Source organism: Ruditapes philippinarum, unplaced genomic scaffold (assembly GCF_026571515.1).
Source record: "Ruditapes philippinarum isolate M1 unplaced genomic scaffold, ASM2657151v2 ctg1205_1_1_1_1, whole genome shotgun sequence".
Taxonomy (NCBI): Eukaryota; Metazoa; Mollusca; class Bivalvia; order Venerida; family Veneridae; genus Ruditapes; species Ruditapes philippinarum.
The window spans coordinates 68,213-89,287 of record NW_026855062.1 but is presented as its reverse complement, the minus strand read 5'-3'; the positions used below and the strand labels follow the sequence as shown (position 1 = coordinate 89,287).

General features: G+C 32.6%; 1 protein-coding gene across 1 annotated transcript; it reads right to left on the bottom strand.

Annotated features, from left to right (window-relative positions):
* Nucleotides 1-845: 845 nt before the first annotated feature.
* LOC132742003 (complement C2-like) lies at nt 846-16,393 on the bottom strand. Its single transcript, XM_060730286.1, has 11 exons — nt 16,173-16,393; nt 15,226-15,453; nt 13,126-13,242; nt 12,717-12,863; nt 12,389-12,510; nt 9,824-10,016; nt 8,925-9,077; nt 7,236-7,300; nt 6,660-6,818; nt 1,676-1,892; nt 846-949 (listed from the first exon to the last, which is right to left on the bottom strand). The coding sequence occupies exons 1-11, from the start codon at nt 16,333-16,335 to the stop codon at nt 846-848; spliced, it is 1,668 nt and encodes a 555-aa protein (XP_060586269.1). The 5' UTR covers nt 16,336-16,393.
* Nucleotides 16,394-21,075: the final 4,682 nt, after the last annotated feature.

Genomic DNA, 21,075 nt, shown 5'->3' with positions numbered 1-21,075 from the left:
TGAAATTTGAAAAATTAAGATTGTGAATGCCATGTATGTTTATATATATTCTTTTTATATTATCCAGGAGATCATCGGATTTGTAATCCAGTGGTCACTGGTTTATCATTGGGTGATGCGAAATTTCTCCGTGACAATTGATCACTGACTTTTAATCTGATGGTCATAAAATTTTGTTGAATTTGCAGTCGGTTAAAGAGACCTCCAAAGCTGGGCTATTAAGGCCACCGATCACAAATTACTTGCCACTTACCCTGTGGGTTTCGAATCATGTTCAAAATTGTATGAGGAAACTAAGGGTGGTCGTAGGTTCTATTCAGGTGACCGCTTGTGCCTGAATAAATGCACAAAGAGGCACTTGAAGCAGTCCTAGGGTTAGGGTTAAGGGTGGTCGTAGGTTCTATTCAGGTGTCCGCTTGTGCCTGAAGAAATGCAAGAAGAGGCACTTGAAGCAGTCCTAGGGTTAGGGTTAAGGGTGGTCGTAGGTTCTATTCAGAGGTGTCCGCTTGTGCTGAAGAAATGAACAAAAGAGGCACTTGAAACAGTCCTAAGGTTTAGGTTAAGTTTGGTCGTAGGTTCTATTTAGGTGTCCGCTTGTGCCTGAAGAAATGCAAGAAGAGTGCACTTGAAGCAGTCCTTGATTAAAAAAGCTGGAACGATTCTGGAAATGTTAACATAGATTTTCTTTAATAAATTTTAAATATACCTTTCTTCAAATTCCTCTCCAACGCAGAAAAGCGATCCAAGTCAATATTCTCGTACCTCCTCTTTGCAATACTTTTGTTTCACAATCAGATCTCTGATTCTGCATCATTTTTGAATGCAGTAGACTTGTATGATATATGTTATATCTGGTGCATTACCCACCCGGCGGTGAATGTGTTGATATGACTCGAGAATGACTGCGATATTCTGAAGTACGTCTTCGCAGCTTTAAGAGAATCTTTAGCTTAAATAAACGGATACAATTTAATAAGTGACATATGAAGTAATACACAAAGGAGAAACCCCTCTTAAGCAACGAATAATAATAATAATAATGATAATAATAATAATAATAATAATAATAATAATAATAATAACAATGATAATGATAATAATAATAATAATAATAAAAATAATAATAATAATGATAATAATAATAATAATAATAATAATGATAATTATTATAATAATAATAATAATCATCATCATAAAAATGATAATAATAATAATAATAATAATAATAATGATAATAATAATAATAATAATAATAATAATAACAATGATAATGATAATAATAATAATAATAATAATAATAATAATAATAATAATAATAATAATAATAATGATAATGATAATGATGATAATAATAATAATAATAATAATAATAATAATAATAACACCCCCCCTCCAAAAAAAAAAAAAAACCCCAAAAAACAAACAAAAAAAAACAACAAAAAACAAACAACAAACAAAAAGCAACAACAACAAAAACACCCTCTCTTAAGACCCCAACAACCAACCTCATGAGCAGTCTGAAAAAACACTGTGTTAAGATCATGAAGGTATAATCTGTTTACAAAAGCTATCAATAACATGGTGTGTTTACAATAAACAAATGATAGATCATCTATCATGTATTACTCTAGCAGCAGGAGCTTAATTAGATTTATTAATTGAATATTTTATGTACCTGTTGCGACACAAATTGGTCGCAAATATTTATTAAAGACTGGTCGTTCGGATTCTTTCTGCCCAAAATCCAGCAAGGCTACGTCGTTAGCATAAATACCAAGACTTCCTATTTCTTCTCCCGTATATTTGTCATGAATCATAACATCGTGAACGATTGGCCAAATCTCGTTTGTGTCCTCTTTCAAAATATCATAATCACTCAGAAAAACATTCATCTGTGAGAGAGAATGACAAATAATTAGAATACGCATTAATTTGTACAGCAAAAGATATTTACAGCACCACACCTTACAATTAATTTTACTACTACGAGTTCATTGATAATTTTAACAAACGTGTTTGGAGCGCAGAACATATCTAATAACCGATTTTCGACTGTTGTAATTCCCTAGGCAATTTGCCGAAAACCTAACATCATCCAAACCAGCACCCGCATTTATAATTCGTGCCCTTACTTTTTATAGAATTACATCGCATATAATTCATGCTTATCTATGAAATTAACGATGGGTACTTAGTCAATTGATATACTGACTACCGTATCTTAGTCAATTGATATACTGGCTACCGTATCGTGTCAATTGATATACTGGCTACCGTATCGTGTCAATTGATATACTGGCTACCGTATCGTATAAAATGTCGAGTGTAATTACCAAAATGCATTTGTATATTTTCTGTTTCTCAGTCATGTGAACAGAAATAAGATAAATTATATTCTCCGGTCATAATATCATTGATCTTTCTTACTTTTAAAATGTAGTAATGTTTGTTATACACAAGAAAGATGTAGCTTGGTTTAGATTCATGTTTAACTTTTTTGTGAGATCTTGGGCATGTCCCTTTTTACAAAGTTTGTGCAATCGGTTTGTCGTATATTTTCCTTAAATTTATGCCAGACAAAGCACGTAGACAAGTAAAAGAAAGTAAAGATAACGTTTTCTTGCATATCATACAGGATTATCTACCGTTTACACCGGTGCTAGAAAACTCTGTCTTACACCCCCATGTAAGACAAGTCGCGTGCTTTAAATGGCGTCATTGACGCGCGTCTTTCATGAATGAATCGCGTTCTTATGATGACGTCATTTTTCCGTTATGAATGAAGTTGTATGTTCATACGCTACTATAAGAAAAAAGTGCGTAATTGGAATATCAGTTTTCATAATTTCTGTTCCGAAAATAATTGACATGTAATATGCAAGAAAAAGAATCAAACACCGGCTGTTGGTACAGACGGGAATATCTAGCTCTCGGGTAACTGTTTAGCGGAAACTCGGCAAAGCTTCTTACCCTCGAGCTAGATATTCTGGTCTGTAGCAGCAGCCGGTGTAAGATTCTTATAATACCAGGCCTAAAGGAAGATACGCCCCTGCATAATTTTGTGTCTGTTTATTACTAAGGGAAAATATATTAACTAGTTCAATCGAACAGAGTCTACGATTTTCTATTTTAATAATATTATTACTTTATATGCTTCCGAAGGTCATCTACTTTACAGCTTTTGTTACAATGTATTTGGTACTAGTATCCTGAATTACGCTACAGTAACAATGAGCTAAAGTTAAATATAGTTTCAGCTGTGTACGGGTGTAAATATAAAAAAAATTAATGTTTCAAAACATGTGTAATAAAGACAATCTATCCATTAATTTCGCCGATTATTTTTTAATAATATTTTGAAATGATGCCTTGAGCCAAATATATTTCATTAAGTGCGATCATGCTGGTAAGTCTGGGATAAAACTGCTTTCTGTATCAGATTACTATAGCATGATCTATGGGATTTAGGGCATTTCCTCTGACCACTAAACCCCGCCAATACCACGACTAGACCTCCGCCAAAATGACCATGTTCTTCAACCCAAACTGGTGAAAAGCGCTGATTAGGCATTCTACAAACTTTAACACACATGTTCGGGAAGTCTACACAGAACCTAGACTGATATGTGAAAGGAACAGGGGCCCAGTCATATTGGGTACATGTACAATGATTTCGTGCTCATTTCTAACCATCTTAGATATGCTTCATTGTCAATGGGGTGCATTTTGCAAGCAAAAATAAAGAACAGGAACCATACAGAACGTCCAAAACGATAAAATTGGAATGTTGCAGGCTCGGTTTGACTGAACATGTTAGGACAGTGGTGAAATTTGCATGCTACCGTTCTAACCCCCTTAGCACCTGCTAAAGCACAATTCAACATTGAAACACAAAAATGGTTCAATTCTCAATTTTAGGAACATCAGCCCTATTTCATGTAACCAATTTCTTACAGGTTGGTGTACTTATACGCACACCGGTAGCATTCTGAATCAGTTGCTGAACAATCGGTCTTTAGCTTCAGTGGTTAAGAGTTCTCGACCTCCAACATGCAAATGCAATACATTTCCAGTTGTAAGGAATGGATTTTCCATTCTTGAATAGGTCCTGGGTTCACGCAAATTATATTCGCAACCTGTCGCTATTGGGGCCCAACTTGAAGCATTCAAATGGCACTATTCATTTCAGACTTGCTTAGATAATCTGCCAAAATAACATGGAGTTTACGAAAAGACGATCCTTATCCAATTTTGAGCAGTATATCTAAATCAACTTTAAGCTTTTTTTTTATGCCCTTTCCTGTTTTGATTTAGGTCCTGTTGGGCTCCTTGCTGTGGTTCTGCGTTTATGGGTCGTGTAGGGGTTTCGTTCATTGAACGCCACCCTACTTTGTTGGTCTTGTTTATCATATTCTGTAACAGTGAGCTTGTGGAATCACCAAATGTCAAATTCGCCGGTTTTATGTTACAACAACGTTCACAGTTTAACTTTCAAACAATCACTTTCATACCACAAGGTCGAAAGTGATTAAACTTGGCAGAATTAATATTTTCATCCTTGAAGAACTCTGTTTGTCATGGCTGTGATAGAAAAAACAGTTAAATAATTTATTAGAAGGAAGTAGGGTTAGGTTTAGCCGCAAGCCGCAAGCCCCGAAAACGCACGGAACCACAAAGTTGCAAAGCTATGTTGAAAGCTTGGTTTGACTAAAATAGATAAATACAGAATCCCTAAAGAAAGCCCAACACGGCAAAATTGAAAATGTTGCAGGCTCGGTTTGATTGAGCCTGTTCATGGACGGTACTGAAAAGTGCAAGTTACCGTCCACGCCCCCTAGCACCGCCTTAAGCAGAATTCAACATTTTAACATGAAATAGTAAAATTTTGAATTTAGAAACATCCGCAGACGTGTTCATATGGCGGGTATCATGGAACCTTCAATGTGACACTTCCGTGCCATTCCATGAAAAGCGGCGTATGGTCCCCAAGTAATAAAAAGCGTGTGCCCTAAACGAGAAAACAAAGGGCGGAACTAAATAAAATGGAATTTTGAAAGGGGATCAGAGGTTATAAAGCCAGCGTCTCACAGATAAGACGTCAAAAGACAAATTTAAAAAGCAGGCAACATATCCCAAGGGTGATTCAACACCATCCAAGTAGGAATATTGGAACCACCCAGCTACAAAATGCCGAAAAGTTGAAACCAAAAATACCACAAGCACAACAATAATGTCGTGCTGAACGATTTTCAAGGATCGAAAATATAACATCATTGATTAAATGTACGGGGAGACTTTTTACAGCCGCCACACGGCACAAATAACACGGATGTGATCTGTTGGTGAACGGTACAGAAAAGTGCAAGGTTCTGTACACGCCACCTTACACCGGCTTAAACCGAATACAGCATTTATACATCTCGAATTTAGAAGCATCCATAGAGCTTTGATATTAAGCCTATGCCATAAATTGTTGAACCTCATTTACACTTGCTTCATTGGGCGAGAAACAACGAATTATGCACTTTTTCCAAATTTTGAATTTGTTTTCGTTTTCAAAATCACAAAGAAAGGAATAAATAATAATATTTTTTAATGAGCAGCAAGTTGATGTTTAATTAAAATTTGATCATCAGTAAAGTACGTGCGTCAGAATTGATCCACTATTGTTATGCATGCAGATACATTGTACAATAGGACAGTCATCTCAAGCGTTTGATAATCGGCGCGTTTCAACATTTTGCGTCATTTTACGACAATCTCCGATACCTTTCGACATTCATCTTCAGTATGGTAAGTGTCCATGATCCCTGACATGTTTTTTTTTTACTTTTTGCTGCATGATTCGACAAACTCCGGTTAACAAATTGCGTCAAGTTTATTTCAAATTCAGTACTTCTAGAATGTTCTACATGTTAAAGACATTCCTAGTAAGTTTCAAAATTCTTCTTCAGCATGTGTTGATACCCTTTGTTATTCAATCATTTCTCAGTATGTTCCGACATACTTTGGTGCTTGTTTTGACAATACTTCCCGGTATGTTCCAACACCCTTTGGTGCTTGTTTTGACATATACATGCAGTCTAACTCTCCTTTCTGGATACTTTTTACATTTTAAAATATTCTCTGACATGTTTTTACCACTAATGTAATCAAACATTTATGATTTCGTGAAGATTATACGGGTTTTAAACGCATTTGGTTGCTTGAAAAAAAATCTAAAAAATAGTGTATGCCTCGGAAGCAATAAAAACGACTAAATAACAAGAAAAAATATAAACACGTTTCGATTGAGTCTATTCTTGAGTTATATTGGAAAAGTGCAACCTCAAAAGTTAAGAGTTATTCAATGTTCAACACCAGAGAAATTTAACAAAACTTAAAGGATGAAGAGACAACTTCATAACATCTGTAACACGGCACGCGAGATCCGGCACGCGACATCCGGCACGCATTCGGCACGCGACATCCGGCACGCGACATCCGCTGTTGTTATGCACACAATTCTGGAAAAAGGTAGCTGCGTTGGGAACAAAGACAACTACAGAAATACACGAAATTACAGATAACGTTTGACTGAGTCTGTTTAAGTTGAGTCGAAAGTAAAAATAAATTTACAAGCTGTCACGTGATGTATCAATCCCTTCAAATGTACAAACCCTTGACGTCTTATACGGAACCACTTGACCACCTTTTTTCCTAGACACACAGCTAGCAGTTGTGAGAAACCACCGGTCACAAACTACGGCACCCCCACATGTATGAGGTATGTCTTCGTCATCTAAAACACTCAACCAACCCAACCATGGCCACGCCCCCTGTAAGAAATAGATATACACGTATCACTATTCTTTCTTTTTTTTGTTGGGAAAACAATATTAATGAATGGGCAACATTATTTTTATACTCATGAATATGTGATTTTTACAGTGTAATTTAATATCAACTTTTATTAAACATGTTCAGGAAAATGTTCATTGAGCCTCTGATGAGTTTTTTATTCCCCTGAAAGTACATATCAAATGACAATGAGTGTCAGATTTTGTTTTTATCTCATTACTAAATTTGCCTGAACGATGCGTATACTTTATTTTATTTATAAACTGACATTTTAGTGACCTTTTTCCAAGACTCTACCTTCACTTTATATTGAATAATTGAATTTTCATCAAACACTGACTTTTTCTACATACTTAAAATTTCAATGTTTATTGTGTACATGTACTTCTATTTACCTCCTCTGCTCTCTCTGAACGTGATAATTTAACCATATTTTCTGAAACACCACACTGTCCGTAATCTGAAACAAAAAATACATTTCATGGTTTATCACATTCTCGTGCCGCTTTTGCGACTCCGTAAAACGGTATTGCAAAGCGGTGCATGTATTTTGACGTGACATCATTTGCGTTGTACAAACATGTATAGCGTTAAGGATCCTGTAACACTCTTTTTATGGTTTTATTTCATAATATGATGCTCAAATTAGGATTTGTCAATATTGTAAGTTACAATAAGCATTATCTATTAAGATATTACCAAATTTAACATTTGCCATTGACGCACCTATAGTGTAACGCTCAAATTTGCGCGCTGTTTGATTGTAAATCAAATGACGTCACATACAAGTGTTATTACACTAGTGAAATATCGTTTTCATCAAATTACTTTATATTTACACTTCTACGCCGAATTTAATGTTTCAGAAATAATATTGGTCTGAGCGGTGCTTGTCGTTTTGATCACAGACGCTTGGGGATCAGATCCTGCCCCCAGCGTGATACACCCCTGTAAACGCTCTATCAAAACTATTTTAATATTTAAACACAAATGGGACATCTATTGCAATTCAAACAATTTTTACATACATGAAAAATTACCGTATACCATCAAGTCTCAATACTTGATTGTGATATTTTTGTGAAGTTTAAGATTTTTTTCTTTCATCTAAGAATCGCAAATTTAAATAAAAAATATGATAAATAGAAAACCAAACATGTGTCTCATAAACATATAATTAATTTCTTCAGACTCGGCAAAAAAATAAAATTAATAAGTTATAAATTAAAAAAAATGGAGAAGAATAAATAAATTGAAAGACTCGACAGAACTCCGCGTTATTTTATAAGTCTTGCCTGATCAGCCACAAGCAGGGGGCGATTTGCCGAGTGGTTAAGGTCTTTGACTTCAAACCACTTGCCCCTCACTGCTGTGGGTTCGAATCCCGACAGGGATCCCAACAGGGACTTTGGATTCTTTCATGTGAGGAAGCTATCCAGCTAGCTTACGGAACGTCGGTGGTTCTACTCAGGTGCCCGTTCGTGCTTGAAAATAATGCACGGAAGGGCACCTGAGGTCTTCCTCCACCAGTAAAGCTGGAACGTCGCGATATGACATATACTGTGTCGATGTGACATAAAACCCAAAACAAATAAAAAAAGACACAAGCATAGTAATATTTATAACCTTAATACAGTATTGACGATGGGATATTATAAGTTATAATTTATATGGCCCTTTATAATACTGCACGTTTGTAACGTCATTTTTCATTGGATAATCGTGACGTTTATTTTATATGTTATTTTGGTTTTGGAGTGATATATGTGGATATCTTACCTGTCAAGATCACCCGAGCCATTAGGATTTCTTCGTGAATCGACAGCAGCCGTGTATATAAAACTATATAAACGTTACAATTATCCAATGAAAAGCGACGTTACAAACGTGCAGTTTTATCAACTCGTATATAGTCGTATATTTTCTCCTCTGAAGCTATGTGTCAAATGGCTTATTATACGCTACTCACTAATACACGTATCTTATCTATTTATAACAAATCAATCTATATGTATATATCAATTACATCAAATAAAGTAACTGGTATTCAACAATTAGCTGAAACAAAGTAATAAGTAAAATACCAATGTTTTTCCCTGTTATACTTTGTCCTATTTTCTCCAGGTCTTTAATTTTAGACAAGGAAAAAACGTGTCGAGGTGTTGAGGCTATTTCAGTCAAGGTATTGTAGTCTATGGTTTTTCCAATTCCAATACAAAATATCTCGAAATTACCAACTGCAAAATAATAATAATAATAATAAAAATAATAAATAAACAACGAACTAAAAAAGAAAATGGAGAAGAAATCAATCATGTCAAAAGCATAGTTATGTATCGAAACTTTTCATTAAAATGTACTAAAACACTTAGATGGCGGGAATTCATATTGGCCAAAGAACAGAATTTATAATTTTTAAAAATAGTTGTTTATTTTTGCCCCATCCACTAATCAGCCACACACTCAAAATCCGGCATAAATTACAAATATATATATATATTATATACATGTAGGTACACTTCATAAAGAATCACTATACTAGAGGATCCGTCCAGTTCCTCTAAATTTAATATCTGTCTATACCGCAGTCATTGACACTTCTAAAAACTGTATAATCATACGTTTAAATTTTAAAGATCCTGTAACACAATTTTTTTATGGTTTTAAATCATAAATATGATGCTCAAATTAAGATATTACAAAATTTAACATTTCATGTAAATAAAGGAAGGTAATAAATTTTTAATTTTCTATAAAGTTTAAGTCAAGTTTTACCATAAGAAATGAATGCACATATTTAAATGATTACATATGATATGCACACATATTTTTAATATAGAACCATAAAAAATGTGTTACAGGATCTTTAACAACAGCTTGTAAAGACTGGATCACACTTATCACGCGTCGATAACAAACAACTGTTTATGACATCTTTAAAGAAAAATAACTGTCAGGATAATTTCAGTGTCAGTACAATTACCAGTTTTTAAGGTGTTTGCTACTGTCCTGATACGGTCCTTCCGGACATTACTCGTCTCCTCCGCGTCCGTGAGAAGAAATATTACACGTGTTCCATCGCTCATTCGCCGTCGATCTTTCATGATAACAGGAAAATGGATTTCTCTAATCACTGTATGTAAAGCGGTCATTAAATTTGTACCACCGCCAGAATTCTAAAAGGAATTTTATGTATTTAAGTAACTTAGATTTCTAACAACTTATACCCGAGTAGTCGACAATTTAAGCTTATTCTCTATTATATATTTGCACGAGATGTCTATTAAAGAAATCACCCACAAATCATCACAATATAACCACACACATGTCTACAATATAACCACACACATGTCTACACAAATTTCTCCCTAACATATCTCAACAACCACTATACCTACTACCACTCTACAACACATATCTCCGGCATACATCTAAAACAAACCCCAAACACATGTCTCTACCAATATTTACTCACCGACACGTCTCTACTACAACAAGATAATTATGTTTATACAATTTGTATGTACCCCCACCCACCTAAATGCCAGCAAATTGGTCATGTGTTCCGTTACTGGTCGGAAACTATTTATATACAAAATGTCAACGTGTCCTTGATCCTAAAATAAGTAGGGCTAATCTACTTGCCAAGACCATTGTACCTGTGAAGTTTGATGTCGGAAATAATATAAATATGAAATAAAAGGCCAGTATGACCTTGACCTTTGAACCTTTGACACCTAAATTAATAGGGTTCATTTACTTGCAATAAAACACGGCTGATTGTATGTTTATGATTGGTAGATATCATCACTTGCTTAAAGAATAAAAGAAAAGAAAACTTCTCAAGTAGGCCTACAGTACACTTAAAACTTAAAAGATAAGGACATTTTGTTATTGTTACTCTTGATATATTTTTGTTACTGACAATTTCAGATCATCACAGTATTTGTTCGGGGTATTAAAAAAAATAACACATGGGTTTTTGAGTAACAGTAAAAATATCATCCCTCATAAAAATACTGTTACCCGAGGCGTAAAGTTGCAGAAATATTTTCCTCGGGATGATATTTTATTATTACCCCTCACTTTTTTCGTAATGCTTATTTCCTATAGGCCTCTGGGAGTTATTTTTACTGTTAATGCAAGTGTACCACGTGATTAAGAATTTTGTACTGTTACAGAGGTAACAGTATTTTTTAACAGTATAAAATCTGGTCACGTGGTCTATTTTCTAAATGAAATGAATTAAAATGGCCGCCATTTTTTTCTCGATTCATTCTTATTTTCGACGTTTAACCCCGATAGGACATCAATTTCTTCTCTGGAGTATCTATGACACCCATAAAATTTAGTAGTTCGCACCCTGGTGTGCTTTTCGTGTATAAAATATCTTTTTGTTGAATAGTCAAAAAGCGAACATCCGTTTTCAACGGAAGTACTTGCAATGTAAATAATTATGTGTTAAACTGGAACATGCAGACGATTTAATCATGCAACAAAGGATTATTTAACAATTTTAATCAGTGAAACGTTACAGAGATGGTGGACAGACATAGGATATCATCGTTATTTTGTCAAAAACCATGCTAAGAATATTCTGGAAACAGAAGGATCAGATTTCACAGATCATAACCGTGTAAATGGGTTAGTGTTTTGTTTTCTAAATAAAACCTAGCTTATTGTATGTTTATGATTTGTAGATATCATCACTTGCATCAAGAATAAAAGAAAAAGAAAACTTCTCAAGTAGGCCTAAAGTACACTTAAAACTTAAAAGGTAAGGACAATTTAGTTATTGTTACTATTGGTTTATTTTTGTTACAGTTAGATTTAGTTGACAATTTCAGATGAGTATTTTTGTTCGGGGTAATAAAATAAATAACACATGGGTTTGTGAGTAACAGTAAAAATATCATCCCTCGTAAAATACTGTTACCCTCGGCTACGCATCGGGTAACAGTATTTTCCTCGGGATGATATTTTTACTGTTACCCACAAACTCATGTGTTATTTATATACTGTTACCCACAAACCCATGTGTTATTTATATACTTTTCTAGTGGAATTTGGTTATACACAATATTAATGACTAAAAAAGATTTCACTTATGTGAAAAAAAACAGTAAAAGATATGAAGTGAAGTGTCAGATGAACTCATGTGAGATAAGATTTCAATCGGGTTGAAAGTAGTTCTACCACGTAGTGCCAGATGTAAATAAAAACAGAGGGTGTAATCTTTGATAATGTTTAACGAATGTACGATATATATTTGACATCAAAAGGATAATAATTAAAGTCTATTTTGGTAAAACAACACTACTATATTTATCTAAGAACGCTGTCTTTTAACCATGGTTTTCGTTTTCTGCCTATCTAAGTACATGTCAAACAAATCCTCTTGTCATATAAAACTTTATTTCTTCTCAGCGACGAGCACGCTCAAAGAGTCAATATTTAAACTAGAAAAAAACAACCACATTTTCCAAACAAAAACTGATTAAATATATAAGATATATTATAAGCATAATAAGCACAGGAAGAGCCTAACCTGTATATTGTCAATTCTTTTCTTCACTTCGGTTTTGGATCGTGCGGTTCTATCATTCAGGTTGAAAACAACATCTGCCTGATCACTAAACGTGATAAGAGCAAATCGTGTTCCATCTGTTCCTACAATTAGACAAAATTTGTGTTAATGTGACAAGAAATACGACAGTGACAATCGTCTGTATGACATTAAGAGACACAAGAAATAGAAAAAAAATAAACGTTCGACATTTATTACACAGTTGACAATCGTTTTTTACAATATACTTTTTCCAAGTGAGACAATTTTGATTGATATTCTAAAAATGGTATATAAAGATAAAATATACCTCCGGACTCTTCTCTGGAAACACCAAAAGAATCTACGAGTAGCTTCATAAATTTCTTAGCCAAATGAAATGACCTGTCCCCAATGCTGGAGGATACATCAACAAGTAATACGACATCGAGGCCGCTTTTACCAGGGCTTAAACGAGCTGTAATTTATCAGAAATTTATCACAGACATTACTATAACAAGACCGCTTTTACCAAGGCTTAAACGAACGGCTGAAATTTATTTATTTATGCAATTTAAGTATGAATAATAAAAATAAGATGAACAGTTGGATAGATAGATAGCTAGATAGCTGCAAAAAAGTAAATCCAAACACATAAATGAAAATAAAAAAATAAACGATTATCTTACTTTTTATCTTTGTTGATAAACTGCTCAAATCAATATTTAAGACAGACTCACCATTACTTATTTGAAAGAAATACTGTTCGTTTTCAATTTGTGATGCCAGGTCGCTCATCGTATAATAGCCTATTGTATCTGTTTTTTTAAGTCTTGAAGCGGCATCAGAATGATCACCTATAGTTATAAATCTCCCGGTTAAAGTATGCTTTTATAGGCAATATTCTAAAGCTTTTCTTAGGCAATATTCTAAAGTATTTCAGAAAAAAATAAATCTGAATAAGTAAGAGTCTGCTTTACAACGTTAAGTGAACTATGTCTATCTATGTTGTCATCTTTTATAAGTGCATGCAGCTTTAGTTGATGAAACTTCTCTTTTTATAAATCAAGAGACAGTAAAATTTGGGTTAAAAGAATATTCTTGTATATTAATATAATAATAATAGTACATGTAATAATAGTAACACAACAGCAATTATACCAATATTATTTCCAATGTTGAAAAATGAAAGGAGCAACAACAGAACATGAATACAGGTGAAAGACGAAAGGACTTAAAGTGTGTATAATATGTGTAATGTCTAGAATAAGACAATTCAATTTGTTTATTAACTAAAGTATCAAAGTGACTGACTCATTCATATTCTTTCGACAGACATGCAACTAAACAATCTATTTAAAAATATGTGCATCATTCATTCATTCATTCATTTATATTAAGACATGTTATTATTCTGTCTTTAAAACATTACATATTGTCAAAATTGCGAATATTTAAAAGTGTACTGTTCCAAATGTTCATGCCATGATAAGAAAATATATCTTTCAGATCTTGTCCATAAAACAGTATCATTTCATGAGATATAGCTTAAATTGTATTTTTTTTATTTGCTGTTATGACTTTAAGATTAGTGTCATGTTATTCAATATTTTAAAAATAAGGAATGCCTTGTGGTATTTACATCTGTCAAGGAATGGTAACCAGTAAAGAGATTCGAATACCTCCGTTGTTCGAGATCTTTTTCGTTGCTGTAAAATGATTTCAGCAATTGTTGTTAAAACTGATTGTTATTTATGTTGTGTAGTTTGTGTTTCCTTTATCCCATAAACAATGTAATATAAAAAATGGTCAAAAATGGACAGTATACAATGTTTCTGGATTTTAAATTATTAATTTAAAAAAAAAAAAAAAAAAAAAAAAAAAAACACGTGTTTTTTTTTCAAAATCGAAAAATTATTTTAATTGCTTAAGAGTCCCGGTATTTTTTCACTGTGTACACCTTTTAACAATGTATCTTTAAAGAAATAGATTCAATATTACAATAATGATTTTTGCAATATCCTGATTGTTTATTATGAATTATATTGGTTTTTGCGAAGCATGAGTGTATTTGTTAGGCGATATGGCGTTCAAATATTTTTGATATACAAAATGTATGCCCGTCGGTATTATTTGCTTCATTCTTATCCCCACCGCCGTTAAAATAGGATATAACTCTACCTCTTTTTAAATCATCTTAGAAAGTACAGCTATTATTGATACTTAATACAATCATTGGTTTAATATAATCTCAAAAAAGATTGACAATATTTATCAAAAATACTATCACATTAAGACCGCTTTTGCTTAACCAGCATGGTGTACACCGGTCTTACTGACCTGTGTGAAACCACTCTAAGCATGATGGGAACGCACTTCTTTTAACATGGCGGCTTGGACGCGCGTGATAGTATTTCGTCCATTGTTAGTTTAAAACCGAAAGTGAAAGTAATTTTTTATATTTGAATAAATAGTTACACAGTCGAAACATCAATTGAACTTGCAATATTAAAATCTGGAAAACAGTGATCCCTTGGAAGCAATTAACAATTTCAATCACTTGAAAATATATATTGTCTTCCCTTCGCGGACTTCTTTATCATAGTCACTTTTACAGGGTTTAAACGAGCTGTAATTTATCAGAAATTTATCACAAACATTACTATAACAAGACCGCTTTTACCAGGGCTTAAACGAACTGCTGAAATTTATTTATTAATGCAATTTAAGTATGAATAATAAAAATAAGATGAAAAGTTGGGTAGATAAATAGCTAGGTAGCAGCAAAAAAGTAAATCCAAACACGTAAATGAAAATAAAAAAATAAACGATTATCTTACTTTTTATCTGTGTTGATAAACTGCTCAAATCCTCATTTAAGACAGACTCATCATTACTTATTTGAAAGAAATGCTGTTCGTTTTCAATTTGTGATGCCAGGTCGCTCATCGTATAAAAGCCTATTGTATATGTTTTGTTCCCGATTGCAAATGAATATATTTCCACATCAAAGTCATTTTTAAGTTTTGAAGCGGCATCAGTAGGATCACCCATACTTGTAAATCTTCCTGTTAAATAGTATGCTTTTTTAGGCAATATTCTAAAGTTTTTTAGAAAAATAAATATGAATAAGTAGTTGTCTGCTTACAACGTTAAGTGAACTATGTCTTTCTATATTGTCATCTTTTATAAGTGCATGCAGCTTTAGTTAATGAAACATCTTTTTTTAAATCAAGAGACAGTAAAATTTGGGTTAAAAGAATATTCTTGTAATTTAATATAATAATAATAGTACATGTAATAAAAGTAACACATTAAGAATATACAACAGCAATGATATTAATCTTATTTCCAAAGTGCCCTTCTGAAATGAGAAAAGAAAAACAGCAACAACCGAACATGAATATAGGTGATTTACAAAACGACTTAAATTGTGTTATAATATGTGTAATTTCTAGAATAAGATAATTCAAATTGTTTATTTAACTAAAGTATCAAAGGGACTGACTCTTTCATATTCTTTCGACAGACACGCAACTAAACAATCTATTTAAAGATATGTGCATCCTTCCTTCCTTCCTTCCTTCCTTCCTTCCTTCCTTCCTTCCATCCTTCCTTCCTTCCTTCATTCATTCATTCAATCATATGAATCATTCATTCAGTCATTCATTCATTCATTTATTTATTCATTATTTATTTATATTAAGATATGTTATGTATTGTTTAAGTAAATAATTGAATAATTATTTTTCTAATGTACACTATTACTGAAATAGCTGTCACTTACCGTCACTGATAATAATCAAAACTTGCTTGGAATTCCTGCCTTTACCATTTCTAGACCATACCAACTTCGTTTCAATTTGGTTATATACATCATTCAATGCAGCTGTTATTGCGCTCCCGTAATCTGTGTAAACGTAATAAAGGTATATACGTAATGAATACATAGTTTTTCATCCAAAACGGAATTTATTTTTTCGTATTATTAAATTAATTTAATTTTGAACAGTCCAGTATGAAATGAACTCATTCATTTAAAAGTGAATAATATTTACAATCCTATATAATGTACCTCATTTAATTTGTGAAAAATATAAATATAGCTTCAATGTTTTGCACAGCACAACAAGTTCGTGTCTATCAATGCAACAAACAGAAAACTTTTTTTAAATTGGTACTCATAGTATCCACTATTTCATTTTTAAAGAAAAAGAAATGTCATTTATTTGGATATGACATCTATGCAATAAGGAACACATTTTGAAAGAGTAAGTTCAATGAAATTATTTCATAATGTGTTGGGACACACGCCTTGAACTTCTCAGGTTTAAATGCAAAATATATGCGAGAGAAATCTATGAAGCTGCTCTATCTACATTCCATGTCCCTGCACCGGCTTACGCAGTGTTCAACATGCATCAATAAAATTGCAAACAAATGTGTTCACATGGCCTCCTCAGTTTTTGGCGATGCAGGTGAGCTGTTTTCTTTTATGGTTTGCTTTTTTTGGCCACGGTAGGAGCTGTTATTATTTGCAGTTAATGTCATGTTGTGTTAATTTGTTTTATTCGTAAAATCAAGTAAACAAATATTTTGTTATATTTGTATTTAATAACTTTATGTAAAAAGCATGTGCATCGTGATATTATTTTCACGAGATTTCAGGCTCAGTTTAACAGCCTGTCCCTTAGCTTTATTGGCAATAGTAAAAGCCGGATCCTGAATATCGTTGTGGTCTACATTGATGCCAATCGCTTTATATTTCATTCATTTTTGTTTTTGTTTTTTATCTTAGTTTTTTTTTGGATTTTATAATTTTTCACTGTGAAGCCATTTTTTTGTGTAAATTATGCATTATTTATTGTTTCGTTTTATATACTGTAATGCCAAACCTTTTCGTCAGCAGTTAAAGGTGACCTGTGATGTCCGAGACAAGCTTTTGTTTATATTTGTGAATCATATATCTTTTTAAAATTTTCCTTCTAGAAGAACGTTTACCTGCAAGTGAGTATAAGGATTGGTAATGGAACTGTTGTAAACGATAACCCGGTTGATTTTATCCATATACGTTTATCTATTGCACAAAATGATATTTTTTTTACAAAGTTTACCAGTATCCGGATGTTAAAAGCTATCCGATTTTCTGTAATGTAATTATTGCAGTCACATGGCCATCTGACTTTTTATGAGTACTTTTTGCCATTACTTTGCATGGCTTAATAAAAACTGAGCCCGCAACATTTCATAAATTTGCTGTTTATGGTGTTCTTTTGTGTTTCAAGTTTTGTCTATTTAAAGAGGAAGTAACTCATGTTTTTGAAATTATTAATTCTTTTCTGTCTATCTTAGGTAGTACTTTCTATTTTTGTTGTATATTATTTACCAGTTGTAAGGGCGTCAAAAGTATAAAGGCCCTGAGGAGAGAAAATTGAAAGATTTGTTTTGACTGGCTTAATATTCCTTCGTATAATGGAACTTTCCGTTTATTACTTTCCACTGATTCTTTTCGATACTTTTGGTTGAAAAGACATATTCGTTTAAAGCCACGCCGTTTTTTCCTCGTGAAAATTAACATTTTTTTTTTATCTTTTATGGCCTCACAACGTAAGTTTATAAACGTTAATGGTTTAATTTAGAAGTTTACCATATAATGTGTCCTTTTATAGTTGTATTTTGTGTGCATTCTTCGTATTATTTGCAATATAAACAAGTTTATTCGAATTTCGTACCGGGACACAAGAATAATCAATCAAATGTCTGGTAGAATCCGCAAATTGACTTCAAAAGCTATAGCGAAATATGTCGAGCAGGTAAACTTTGGAGAAAAATCTGTGGCAATTGGAAAGTTACTAAAGGTGGACATTTATTCATGTGACATTGAAAATTTCGAGAAAGATTTGAATGATAAATCGAATGCTTTACACAATGAAAGTGAAAAATTCAAAGAATACTTAGAAAACTATAAAAACTGATGAATCTTTGAAACGCTTGATGAACTTAGTGCTGATCGTGATAAACTGGTTCATGACGTTACAAAATTTAATAACAAAATAACACAATGGAATCAAATTCAAAGAAATTTAGTGTTTTCACCAGCTCGAAGTGTCTCAAAACACTCAACTACATTGTACATCATCAGCTAAAGCACGTATAGCTGCAGCTAAAGCAAAATTACGTTATGCTAAAATGGAAGCAAATTTAAGAAAATAGAGAAAGATGAATTGGAAGAAAAACATGGCATTGAAACTGCAGCAGTAAAAAGACAACAAGAAACACTTGACATTGACATTGGTCTTGTTAAACAACAAAGTGTCGTTGCTGAAATTGAAGTACAAGTTGATGAAAGTGACTCTAATGATTGTTTAAGTGTAAATTCAATTATCTATTTACAGTAATTTACCAAACAAACATTAAATGGTTATCTGGATGGCAATTGGTTTTTCGTTTTATTTCGTGTCTTCACACTTGGTCTGGATTTTTCTAGTTTGTTCAGTTAGTACATAACTTCAGTGTTTCTAAACACTATGTGATTTAGATGGGAACGCACTTCTTTTAACATGGCGGCTTGGACGCGCGTGATAGTATTTCGTCCATTGTTAGTTTAAAACCGAAAGTGAAAGTAATTTTTTATATTTGAATAAATAGTTACACAGTCGAAACATCAATTGAACTTGCAATATTAAAATCTGGAAAACAGTGATCCCTTGGAAGCAATTAACAATTTCAATCACTTGAAAATATATATTGTCTTCCCTTCGCGGACTTCTTTATCATAGTCACTTTTACAGGGTTTAAACGAGCTGTAATTTATCAGAAATTTATCACAAACATTACTATAACAAGACCGCTTTTACCAGGGCTTAAACGAACTGCTGAAATTTATTTATTAATGCAATTTAAGTATGAATAATAAAAATAAGATGAAAAGTTGGGTAGATAAATAGCTAGGTAGCAGCAAAAAAAGTAAATCCAAACACGTAAATGAAAATAAAAAAATAAACGATTATCTTACTTTTTATCTGTGTTGATAAACTGCTCAAATCCTCATTTAAGACAGACTCATCATTACTTATTTGAAAGAAATGCTGTTCGTTTTCAATTTGTGATGCCAGGTCGCTCATCGTATAAAAGCCTATTGTATATGTTTTGTTCCCGATTGCAAATGAATATATTTCCACATCAAAGTCATTTTTAAGTTTTGAAGCGGCATCAGTAGGATCACCCATACTTGTAAATCTTCCTGTTAAATAGTATGCTTTTTTAGGCAATATTCTAAAGTTTTTTAGAAAAATAAATATGAATAAGTAGTTGTCTGCTTACAACGTTAAGTGAACTATGTCTTTCTATATTGTCATCTTTTATAAGTGCATGCAGCTTTAGTTAATGAAACATCTTTTTTTAAATCAAGAGACAGTAAAATTTGGGTTAAAAAGAATATTCTTGTAATTTAATATAATAATAATAGTACATGTAATAAAAGTAACACATTAAGAATATACAACAGCAATGATATTAATCTTATTTCCAAAGTGCCCTTCTGAAATGAGAAAAGAAAAACAGCAACAACCGAACATGAATATAGGTGATTTACAAAACGACTTAAATTGTGTATAATATGTGTAATTTCTAGAATAAGATAATTCAAATTGTTTATTTAACTAAAGTATCAAAGGGACTGACTCTTTCATATTCTTTCGACAGACACGCAACTAAACAATCTATTTAAAGATATGTGCATCCTTCCTTCCTTCCTTCCTTCCTTCCTTCCTTCCTTCCATCCTTCCTTCCTTCCTTCATTCATTCATTCAATCATATGAATCATTCATTCAGTCATTCATTCATTCATTTATTTATTCATTATTTATTTATATTAAGATATGTTATGTATTGTTTAAGTAAATAATTGAATAATTATTTTTCTAATGTACACTATTACTGAAATAGCTGTCACTTACCGTCACTGATAATAATCAAAACTTGCTTGGAATTCCTGCCTTTACCATTTCTAGACCATACCAACTTCGTTTCAATTTGGTTATATACATCATTCAATGCAGCTGTTATTGCGCTCCCGTAATCTGTGTAAACGTAATAAAGGTATATACGTAATGAATACATAGTTTTTCATCCAAAACGGAATTTATTTTTTCGTATTATTAAATTAATTTAATTTTGAACAGTCCAGTATGAAATGAACTCATTCATTTAAAAGTGAATAATATTTACAATCCTATATAATGTACCTCATTTAATTTGTGAAAAATATAAATATAGCTTCAATGTTTTGCACAGCACAACAAGTTCGTGTCTATCAATGCAACAAACAGAAAACTTTTTTTAAATTGGTACTCATAGTATCCACTATTTCATTTTTAAAGAAAAAGAAATGTCATTTATTTGGATATGACATCTATGCAATAAGGAACACATTTTGAAAGAGTAAGTTCAATGAAATTATTTCATAATGTGTTGGGACACACGCCTTGAACTTCTCAGGTTTAAATGCAAAATATATGCGAGAGAAATCTATGAAGCTGCTCTATCTACATTCCATGTCCCTGCACCGGCTTACGCAGTGTTCAACATGCATCAATAAAATTGCAAACAAATGTGTTCACATGGCCTCCTCAGTTTTTGGCGATGCAGGTGAGCTGTTTTCTTTTATGGTTTGCTTTTTTTGGCCCACG